This window comes from Mustela lutreola, chromosome 9 (assembly GCF_030435805.1).
Source record: "Mustela lutreola isolate mMusLut2 chromosome 9, mMusLut2.pri, whole genome shotgun sequence".
Taxonomy (NCBI): Eukaryota; Metazoa; Chordata; class Mammalia; order Carnivora; family Mustelidae; genus Mustela; species Mustela lutreola.
The window spans coordinates 111,521,740-111,533,835 of record NC_081298.1 but is presented as its reverse complement, the minus strand read 5'-3'; the positions used below and the strand labels follow the sequence as shown (position 1 = coordinate 111,533,835).

Sequence of the window (12,096 nt, the reverse complement as noted above, 5' to 3'; positions counted from 1 at the left end):
CATGGGTCTCATGGTCACAGGATGGAGCCCTTGTTGGAGTCTGCTTGAAGAGTCTGTCCACCTACCCCTTCCCCTACCTTTGTATGCACTCATGTGCTTTGTCTCTGTAAAATAAATCTGGGGTGCCTGGGTGGCTCAGCTGGTTAAGCCTTAGGCTCAGGCCAGGATCCTAGAGTGCCAGGATTGAGTCCCGAATAAGGCAGCCTGCTCAGAAGGGAGTCTACTTCTCCCTCTGACCTATCCCCTTCTCATGTTCTCTCTCTCTAGGTCTCTCATTCTCTCAAATAAATAAATAAAATCTTTTTTAAAAATAATAAATCTTTCTTAAAAATGGATATTAATATTCACCCTACAAGTAAACAACAGCTAACAATAAACAGCTGTGCAAGCAAACTGTTAAGTTTGAATAGGTGCTTTTGCCAGAAAACATTTGATAATTCAGTAATTTCAGTGAAAAAAAATATATTTGTAATTCCTTTGTGGCTTTCATGCCTTTTTTCTTCTACCGTCTCATTCTAGTTCTTTTAAACTTAACTCCTATCCTTTTTTGTCTTTTTTGAGGAAAGAGCATAAAACATCTTAGTTTTTTGTTTCTCCATTACTCTCTAGATATCAGTAGTGACCATTCTGCATCTACTTTATAAACCCTCAGCCTGATAATGAATCTCTAAATCAGTAATATTTTCTTGGTCAATAGTAATAGTACCAAGAAAGAGAAGACTTTTTTTTTCCCCTGTCAAAATGACTGTCTGTCTTTATGATAGAATGTACATGGCTCTTGCATTTGCTAGTTTTAGTGTACTTTTACCTGAATGTATAAAAAATTAAAAGAAAAACTAATTCGTATGTCTTTTTAGTGCAGTTATTATATATAAATAACATAAAAGATGATACAGTAGTATGAGGACATCAAATTCAAATCATTCGAAAAATCTATTAAAATTTTTCAGGAAAGTTGGTCTTTGAAGAAAAGGTGTTTTCTCAAAATGTTTTCCAGTCTTTGGTTGTCAGTAGCTGTAATTGGTATTTGATGGAGATAAAGATATATATTCATCTAAAGCTTTATTTCTCTATCCACAGACAACAAATGAAGTTGTTTTGGCTGTGGAGTTCCATCCAACAGATGCAAATACCATAATAACCTGTGGTAAATCTCATATCTTTTTCTGGACCTGGAGTGGCAATTCACTAACAAGAAAACAGGGAATTTTTGGGGTAAGGATCAGAATGTTGCAAGTTCATTTTAAAACTTTGATTTTTTTAATTGTTGAGTAAACAAACATTATGCCAAAGGAAAACTGAAAATTCTCGTTGTTTCATTGTAGAAATATGAAAAGCCAAAATTTGTGCAGTGTTTAGCATTCTTGGGGAATGGAGATGTTCTTACTGGAGACTCTGGTGGAGTCATACTTATATGGAGCAAAACTACTGTAGAACCCACCCCCGGGAAAGGGCCTAAAGGTATAGTATTCCCACATCAAAGTCCTCACTTTAAATGCACGTGTCTTGCTGTTGCCTTACTCCTCCCAATGCCTTTTGTTTTTAAGGTTTTTCATGATGATCTATTTTTAAAAATTAAATTCCTTACAGTTATTCACTGAACATGTATAACCTACATTTGACTATACCCAGACTTTCCTTTTAGGAGGTTAATACAAAGTAGAGATGATAACAGTTATATGTTAATTTAAGCAGTGTAAAGATGAGGAGAGAAATCGTCCTGATCATTAGTGTTTTGTGAAGCCATCACAGAAGAAATGATATGTAAGCTACACCATAATGAATGTACAAGACTTAAAAAAGATATGGAACCTTGATCCCAGTTTAGGGAAACAGTGCAAGTGAAGGCAGAAGGGTGGGTATGAATGTGAGGCATCCAGGATGTGAATCAGTTTGTAGAAGTTAACAGAGACCAGAGCTAGCCAATTTGAAGGAAATTCCATTTTATTTTATTTTATTTTATCTTTAAGATTTTATTTATTTTACAGAGAGCACAAGCAGAGCGAGCAGGAGAGGGAGAAGCAGGCTCCCCAGTGAGTAGGGAGCCCAATATGGGGTTTGATCCCAGGACCCTGGGATCATGACCTGAGCCAACGGTAGTCTCTTAACTGACTGAGCCACCCAGGTACCACAGAAAATGTGTTTTTAAAAATTGTAGTGTTTTATAATTCCTACTGTCAGTTTAATATATACTAAGTAATGGATAATTTAAGTAGGGATTAAGATGCAGAGTTTTTTGAGTTATACACAAGAATCCTTTAAACTGGTTGTTGAGCTCACCACAGTAGAAGAGTTAAGAGGCCAGGGGTCCTTAATCCCCCAGTTAGATAACCAAAAAAGACCCTCCAAGGATTACAGAAGTGAAATTTAAAAAGAAAAAAGTTAACTCCCTCCCTGAAGAAGGGAGGAGAGTTTCCAGGATTATCAGTGCTGTGGAGAAGTCAAGAATAAAAACCAAGAATCGACCATTAGTAATTTGCAATATCAATAGAACAATAAGGCCCCCAAACATCTAAGTATAGTGCGGCCAGTCTCAAAATGGAGAATTTTGAGAATCCAAGATGAAAATGGGATGGGAAGTAGAGAGTTACTAGTGTCAGTAGTCTCTCTAAAGTTGCCTACAGCCTGAAAGTAAAATGGGAATTGCCGGTAAAGAAGAGGAGGCTAAAGAGAGATGAGAATACCTGGACTGGGCATATGAGGAAGAATTGTCCTTGAAGAAGAGCAAGAGCCTCCATCTTACTCTGAGACTGGAGCCTTAGGAGCTCAGATACCTTATGTGGGTAAATGGGGAGTAGGGGGAGGGTCTTGCAGGATGACACTGATTTCAGTAAAGGCAACTCTCTTAAAGACTTGAAGTTTTTATTTTTAATGTATTGAAGAAGATTAGTAATGTAATAAAACATCACATAATCAGACTGTTACTTTAGAGTTCTACTTGTTGGAATTGGGATCCTCCTGAAACTTTTGTCTTATCTGTGGATATTGGACTTACAATACATGAATAATAAAACCAAAACCTTATAAACTTAGAGGTATTATTTTCTAAATAATTAGTTATTAAAACTATCCTTACTGATTCTCAAGCCTGTTTCCAAAGATCTTAACAGCTGATGATTAGGAGTTATTTATAGTATTGTAAAAAAGAATGATAATCCTAATTACCACATTTGTGGCACATCTCCAACCTTTCTCCTCCCTTTTTCCCAACATAGCAACAGACTAGAGGGTTCAGTCTCCCTTGAGCTGGGTCTGAGAATTTCTGTGAGGACAATGTGCATGTCCATGTTATAAAAATGGAAGAGAGGAGGGGAAAAGAATAAACTCATAGTTTGGTCCCCATCTTCCCAGTCCTTGTAGTGGGCCTTGGCATTTCTTTATCTTTACCTCAAATTGGTTGTCCTCAGAAATATAAATACCTTTTTTTTTTTTTAAAAGAATTTATTTGAGAGAAAGAGCGCTTATGAGAGACCACAAGCAGGGAGAGTGGCAGAAGGACAGGGACAGGGAGAGGGAAAAGCAGGCTCCCTGCTGAGCAGAGAGGCCAGTGCAGGGGCTCCATCCCAGGACCCCGGGATCATGACTTGAGCCGAAGGCACATGCTTAACCAACTGAGCCATTCAGGTGCTGCAGTACATACATATATTTTTAAGTCCCATTTGCACCCAAACGCACAATCCACTTTGCCCTTTGCAATGATAGATGAAAAAATTAAGGAACGGCACTGAAAATAGCCTTTTTTTCAACCCCGTTTTTCTTTACTGTTTAAGAAAAATAAAGCTGAAATAATATCCAGAGTACCATGCTTCCTTCAAAGTAGAAGGTTATGAGAGAAGAATTAGAAACCTTGTTCTAAGATCAGTGGGCTGGGAACAGAAAGAGATTCTTTATTAGCAGCAACAGGTTGTAGCAGCAGAAAGAAAACTAGCTAAACCAATCAGACTCTTGAGAATCCACAAGAAAAGTGGTGGAGGTTGACAGGGAACCAGCGTGGCGTTCCTGAGACATTCCCTCTGGGGAGTGGCAGAGCAGCACATACATCCTGGTTTCTCTAATTCATTCACCTCACCTTAAACACACTGAAACAACTCCCTTTGTCTCCCTGGAGTCTCTGCATTAAATTAGACTGTGGAAATCACCACAAATAACTTGTGAATAAGGGAATCCTTGTTTCTCTGCTGAGAAAGAAAGCCCTAATTTACATGTCTGTCTTCCCCAGTAGACTTTCCCGGGACTAACACAATATCTGACATTTAGTACTAGCTGTTTAAAGATTATTTGTTAAACATTTCGTTAAGGGAATGACTTTAATCTTAACTTTGGGTGTTAGTGTAGGAATAAAAGTTGAGTGGTACTGATGAAAACTGTTTTCATGAAAATGTGGAATTTGTAGCCTTATAGATTTCTTACGATTGTGCAGATTTTTATACTGTTATTTTGGGGATACATTCTACAGCAGTGTTTTCTATATCCATTCAGCTGAATTCCCAAGTTTGGTGGGTGAATTGGATAGAAATTAATTCTTTAGTTGTATTACCAATGATCCTGATCTCAATCACTGGCCATGCATCCTTTAGCTTCTTTTGTCTTGTTTAGGTTCAAAATTCACAAGAAGGATGGCAGTGGATTGAGGATTTTTTTTTTTTTTTAATTTTATTTATTTATTTATTTATTTGATAGTGATCACAAGTAGGCAGAGAGGCAGGCAGAGAGAGTGGAGGAAGCAAGCTCCCCGCTGAGCAGAGAGCCGGATGTGGGGCTCAGTCCCAGGATCCTGAGACCATGACCTGAGCTGAAGGCAGAGGCGTAACCCACTCAGCCCACCCAGGTGTCCCTGGATTAAGGATTCTTAAGAAAAAAGAACAGTGATACTATCAATTACCTTTCCCACTCATCTCTATTTTCTTTTTCCTGGACTCATTTGCTCAGTATTAGAAATACGAGGAACAGCATTGTCTACCATTGTCTGCCAAAACAGTGACTTAAATTGTTGACATATTATCCTCCAACACTAAGCAGAATTTGGGTGTAAATGTACCCTTCATTAGCCTTAATGCATGCTGAGATGGGAGGCAGGGAGAGGTCTTTATTTCATTTTTTTGTCTAAAAAACTTGTGGCTTTGCCTTTGTGCCAAGAAAATCTGCATGTGAACATACAGGAAATAGGAAATCTAATCTTTGTGAACTGTTGAGTACATGAAATGGACTGTGTTGTACTCTGCTATGATCCTGTTATGGGCAAACTTCCTAAGAATTTTGTTTCTTTCTGTACATTTCAGTGTTTCCGTTTGATGAATGTAGTGAAATAAATGTATAAGCTTAGATCAGAACACTCAAAGTTTCCATTTTTAAATTCTTGCCCAAAATTACAATAGATTGACCCGTTTTGCATATTCCCTAATATGTATTTCTGCATCCGTGGCTGGAAGCCTTTTCAACCAAAAATACTGTGATAACATATCTGATAGAGGGACATTTTTGGATGGCAGAAGTATTATTTCATAAGTGATTCATAAAGAATACAGCATAATGATATGATATATGTATGTTTGCCAAATGATTACCACAAATCTTTAGGATTTACTCTCAGGATCTTTCAGTATACAATATAGTATTGTTAATTACAGTCACTGTACTGTACATTATTACATCCCCAGAAGTTGTTTATCTTATAACTGGATATTTCTTCCTTTTGACCATTGTCACCTATTTCCCCCACCACCACCTCTGACAACCACCAGTCTGTTCTGTTTGTTCATTTTTTTAGATTTTACTTGTGAGATCATATGGCATTTGTTTTTCTGTGTCTGACTTATTTCACTTAGCATAATACCCTCAGGGTTCATCCATGTTGTTACAAATGACAGGATTTCCTTCTTTTTTTATTCCATTGTTTAAATGTGTATATTATTACATTTTCTTTATTAGTTCATCTGATGGTCAACACTTAGGTTGTTCCAGCATTATCTGTTATCCTGTGAGTACAAGGTACTTATTTCTTACCTATATGAGGAAGTTCAGATTTTTTTTTTTTTTTTTTTTTTTTTTTTTTTTAAGATTTTATTTATTTATTTGACAGAGAGAAATCACAAGTAGATGGAGAGGCAGGCAGAGAGAGAGAGAGGGAAGCAGGCTCCCTGCTGAGCAGAGAGCCCGATGCGGGACTCGATCCCAGGACTCTGAGATCATGACCTGAGCCGAAGGCAGCGGCTTAACCCACTGAGCCACCCAGGCGCCCTCAGATTTTTCTTTTATGAAGTAATTCATAAGTTTTAAGTGGGGGGATTATAAGTTGAGAATATCACAAGATCATTAAATTTCCATTATTCTTAACTCTGCCAAATTCCTTTAAGGGACTAAGAAACACCATTTTAAATTCAAGGATAATTATTTTTCTTGGTAGGTATTTCAAACATGACTTAAATTGGAATGTCAGAAATATAGGCTTATGAGAAAGAAATCTTTGACCGATGGTTTGTTTTGTTGGTAAATACTATCTAAAGGGAACTTTGTTTAAATTTGAACATGTTTAAATTTGAAACACAGAAATTTTATCTCAATATTAGGTCCTCAGGAAATAAAGGTCATAGGGTAGAAAGTTTGGGAGTAGAAATGTCATGGAGCTGATACTACTAGATATTTTTATTCTTGATGGAGCATTTGTGTCTCAGATTTATTTTCGGCTTTCTAACATTCCATCGTTCTAGGAAGATCTTAAGTGTTTAATAAGGTTGTCTTATCTGGAAGTATGGAAGACTGAATTTAAAACAGAAAAACTATTGCACTTTTCTACATTTTCGTGGAGTCCATGAAAGTCCACATTTCTGCTTTTTGTAATTTCTTGGTTCCATGGTACTTTCAGACTCTCTTGTTGACTGTGCATTAGAAAGTAAGGCCTTTGCTCCCCCGCCCTGGCCAGCAATACTCTTTAAAAAGTTCATATTTCAGAGTGTCTGGATGGCTCAGTTGGTTAAGCGTCCAACTCTTGATCTCAGCTTAGGTCTTCATCTGAGGGTCAAGAGTTTGAGCCCTACACTGGGCTCCACTCTGGGCGTGGAGCCTACCTAAGAGAAAAAGATTCACATCTCTCATATGTCTTTTCTCTCATGATTGATAATTGGCTGTCTGTCGTATTGGACACAGTTGTGGTATTCAGTGTTTAAAGTATTTTTAGGTGATAAATGTTGATGTGACCTGAGGCTGTTGATGTGAATAGCAAGTTTGTTGGAGTTCTGCTCCCAGCTCTGCACATTCGAGCAAGCTCTACTCCAAATCAGGCAAGCACTTTCCTTTCTCCCTACCAAATATACCCATCTCTTAAATATCTGTACCACTAGCTCCCTCACACTGAGTAATTTTTAGATTCTGCTGTAGCATTCTTTTTTCAAGGATACCAAGGCCTTACAAATTTCAGTTAATTTTTTAAATATAATGGTAGCTCAAATAAATATGTAAAAGTGAACAATCTCAGTGACAGCTTTATTGAGATGCAGTTCACAGACCAAAAATTCACCCTTTTAAAATATACAATAAAGTGATTTTTAGTACATTCACAGAGTTATATACCTATCACTACTGCCTAATTTCTAAACATTTTATCACCCCCAGAATAAACTCTGGGCCCCTTAGCAATCATTTCCCATTTCTCCCTCCCTTCAGCCTCTAGCAACCATTTGTCTACTTTTGATCTCTGTGGAGATCTCTGTTTTGGACATTTCGTGTAAACTGAATCATACAATATATGGTCCTTTGTGCCTGGCTTCTTTTATTGGAACCTTAGTGTTTTCAAGGTTCATCCATGTTGTGGCATGTATCAGTATCTCAATTCCTTTTTATGGCTAAATAATATTACATATTATGAACATATCATATTTTGGTATCCATTCTTCCATTGATGAACAATTTTAGAAAGTGAATTTTTTTTCAGTTTTATTGAGATAAAACTGGCATATAATTTTGTATACACTTAAGGTATATAACATAATAATTTGATTTGATGTATGTTTATATTGCAAAATGATGACCACAGTAAGTTTTGTTTATATCCATCACCTCATATAGTTAGAGAATTTTTTTCCCAAAGATTTTATTTATTTATTTGACAGAGAGAGATCACAAGTAGGCAGATAGGCAGGCTGAGAGAGAAGGGGAAGCAGGCTCTCTGCTAAACAGAGAGCCTGATGCGGGGCTCAATCCCAGGATGCTGAGATCATGACCTGAGCCAAAGGCAGAGGCTTAACCCACTGAGCCACTCAGGCACCCCCAGATTTTTCTTTTGATGAAAACTTTTTTAAGACCTACTCTCTTAGCAGCTTAATTTTCAGATTTATAATTTATTATTCCAAGTGATTTAAGATCTACTTATTTACTTTGGCCTTTTTTTTTTTTTTTTTTTAAAGATTTATTTATTTGAGGGGTGCCTGGGTGGCTCAGTGGGTTAAGCCGCTGCCTTCGCCTCAGGTCATGATCTCAGGGTCCTGGGATTGAGTCCCACATCAGGCTCTCTGCTCAGCAGGGAGCCTGCTTCCCTCTCTCTCTGCCTGCCTATCTGCCTACTTGTGATTTCTCTCTGTCAAATAAATAAATAAAATCTTTTAAAAAAAAAAAAAAGATTTATTTATTTGACAACAAGAGAGGGAACACAGCAGGGGGAGAGGGCGAAGCAGGCTTCCTGCCAAGCAAGGAGACCGATGGAGGGCTCAATCCCAGGACTCTGGGATCATGATCTGAGCCGAAGGCTGATGCTTAGCGACTGAGCCACCCAGGCACCCCACTTTGGCCATATTTAAACAAGGTGCTACCTTCCCATTTTTAACCTAGTGACTGATTCTACAAGGTATTTTCCAAAGAGCTTTTACTCTTGCTCTTCCAGCCTCACTAGCCAGATAAAGAGGTTCACTGAAGTAAGGTATCATGAATACCAAAGAAGGAGTTCTCAGGAAATGAAGTGGTTATAGTTTTTGTACTAAAATCTTTCCCTTGCCCTTAAGAAAGAGGGTCTGATGGGTGCCTGGCTGCCTCTGTCAGAGCATGAAACTCCTGATCTCGGGGTCATGCATCTAAGCCCATGTTGGATGTGGAGCCTACTAAATAAATAAATAATATAAAGGAAAAAAGAGTATCTGATTACATATAAAATATACACACATATATACATACATAGCTGACCCTTGAACAAGATGGGTTTGAATTGCATGTGTCTACTCATATGCAGATTTTTTACAGTACTGTAAATGTATTTTTTTTTTTAAGATTTTATGCATTTGTGGGGCGCCTGGGTGGCTCAGTGGGTTAAGCCGCTGCCTTCAGCTCAGGTCATGATCTCAGAGTCCTGGGATCGAGTCCCACATCGGGCTCTCTGCTGAGAGCCTGCTTCCCTCTCTCTCTCTCTCTCTGCCTGCCTCTCCATCTACTTGTGATTTCTCTCTGTCAAATAAATAAATAAAATCTTTAAAAAAAAAAAAAAGATTTTATGCATTTGAGAGAGAAAAAGCACAAGGGCAGGGGATGGGGGGAAGTGGCAAAAGGAGAAGGAGAGGTGAACTCCCCGCTAAGCAGGGAGCCTATTGTGGGGCTCAACCCCAGGACCAAGAGTGAAACTTAGCCAATTTGAGCAATCTGGGTGCCCCTCTTACAATTTTCTTAATAATATTTTCTCTAGGGATGCCTGGGTGGTTCAGTCCATTGAGCAACTGCCTTTGGCTCAGGTCATGATCTTGGATTCCTGGGATCGCCTCCCACATCTGGGATCGCCTCCCACATCTGGGATCGCGTCCCACATCGGGGCTCCTTGGTTTACCACAGAGTCTGCTTCTCCTTCTGCCTGCTGCTCTCCCTTCTTGTGCTTTCTCTCTCTCTCTATGACAAGTAAATAAGTAAAATCTCTAAAAAATAATATTTTATCCTCTAGCTTTATTGGAAGAATATATATTTAATACATACAGCTTACAAAATATGTTAATCAACTATTGTTATTATTGGTAAGGCTTCCTGTCAACAGTAGGCTATTAGTAGTAAGTTTAGGGGGAGTCTAAAGCTATACACAGATTTTTGACTGTGCAGGGAGTTGGTACACCTAACCCCTGTATTGTTCAGTGGTCAGTTGTGTGTGTGTGTGTGTACGTGTGCATGTGTATGTATATTGTTTTTTTAATGTCTACGTGGACTTTACTAAAAATATATTTTTATGGGCCTGCCTTGTTCCTTCCTGGGTAAAGTGCTATGGACATATAAGAAACCTGGGCTGTCATTCAGCCATCACATTGGTTCAGCCAGACCAGTTTTTAATACTTCTGTAGTTGATCAAAAGCCACTGTTCTAGGCTACTAGTGCCCATTTCCACCTCCGTACCTTTCCCAGTCCTCCATTTTTTAGCAAACAAAAGGGGCAGTCATTGGCAGAGCAGAGGGCCTCCACATGAACAGTGGTTATTTATTTATTTTTTATATTTTATTTATTTATTTGCCAGAGAGAGAGATAGAGCACAAGCAGGGGGAGAAGCAGGGAGCCTGACTAGGGGCTCAATCCCAGGACCCTGGGATGACCTGAGCCGAAGGCAGATACTTAACTGACTGAGCCACCCAGGTGTCCCAGCAGTGGTTATTAAATGTTAAATATTATGACTGTTACCTCAATAGGAAATGAAGACTTTTTGGAAAGCTTAAGGGAACATTGAAGACTTGTGTCCTCAGCTCTAAAATCAGAAGAGTAATACCTACCCTGCCTACCATGTAGAATGATTATAAGGGATAGTAAGTTCTTTTTTTTTTTTTTTTTTTTTTAAGATTTTATTTATTTATTTGACAGAGAGAGATCACAGTAGACAGAGAGGCAGGCAGAGAGAGAGAGAGGGAGGGAAGCAGGCTCCCCGCTGAGCAGAGAGCCCGATGCGGGACTCGATCCCAGGACCCTGAGATCATGACCTGAGCCGAAGGCAGCGGCTCAACCCACTGAGCCACCCAGATGCCCCAGGGATAGTAAGTTCTGAAGCTAATGTATCCTCTGTTGTCTGTGGAATTATATCTTTTTGTAAGAATTATTTTGAAATGTTTTCAGAGTAACTGAATATCGATATAAATGCAAAAGGAGGACCTTTTGATTCTTCAGTCTGTAATTAAAATTTTCTTCCAAAAAGACACTAAAGTGATGGAAAATATCACTGGTGTTTTTTTTTTTTCTCTCATCTTATTAGGTGTTTATCAGATCAGCAAGCAAATCAAAGCTCATGATGGCAGTGTATTTACACTTTGTCAAATGAGAAATGGGATGTTATTAACTGGAGGTGGGAAAGACAGAAAAATAATTCTGTGGGATCATGATCTGAATCCTGAAAGAGAAATAGAGGTAAGGATGAAAACGAAACATGAAAATTTTAACATGTTAAGTTTTCTAAGTGCTTGTCTTTCATCCCATAATAAGTTAACACACTTTCCTGGGAAACTGATGCACACTTTTTTTTTTCTCAAAATTTTTTTGAATTTTTTAATAAACATAAAATGTATTATTAGCCCCGGGGTGCAGGTCTGTGAATCGCCAGGTTTACACACTGCACAGCACTCACCATAGCACATACCCTCCCCAATGTCCATAACCCTACCCGCCTCCCTACCCCCACCCCCGCCCCCGCCCCTGCCACCCTCAGTTTGTTTTGTGAGATTAAGAGTCTCTTCTGGTTTCTCTCCCTCCTGATCCCATCTTGTTTCATTTATTCTTTTCCTAACTGGTGCATATTTTTATCATTTCATTCTCTCAGAAAAAGAAAAAGAAAGGAAAAAGGACCATTTATTAAACAAAATAATTGGAAAGAATAAATATACATATATATTATATATTGGGCAGACTATGTAGTTTTTGTTTATTTCTGAGATTATCTTTTACTGATCTAAAAATATAACCATGCAGACTTTAAAATTCAGCAAACATTCATCAGATACAGTATCCACCTCTAAGGTATAAAAAATAACCAGTTTGATTTTAAAACTTGAAAATAATCTTTTAAACAGTGGGCTTAATGATAATCGCTCTCTGTGTATATGTCTGCTTCATATCCTGCATCAAGTGTATCCACAACACCTGACAAGTATTCTGTGCTTGTGG

At 38.3% G+C, this 12,096-nt stretch overlaps 1 protein-coding gene across 5 annotated transcripts in view; it reads left to right on the top strand.

Moving 5' to 3' along the window:
* Positions 1-12,096, top strand: part of EML4 (EMAP like 4) — a 157,678-nt gene that overhangs the window by 113,399 nt on the left and 32,183 nt on the right. For all 5 annotated transcript variants that reach the window (XM_059188472.1, XM_059188471.1, XM_059188470.1 and 2 more), the window contains 3 exons: positions 1,081-1,215; positions 1,326-1,461; positions 11,192-11,343. In XM_059188472.1, coding sequence (XP_059044455.1) covers positions 1,081-1,215; positions 1,326-1,461; positions 11,192-11,343 — 423 coding nt within the window. The remainder of the gene's footprint in view (positions 1-1,080; positions 1,216-1,325; positions 1,462-11,191; positions 11,344-12,096) is intronic.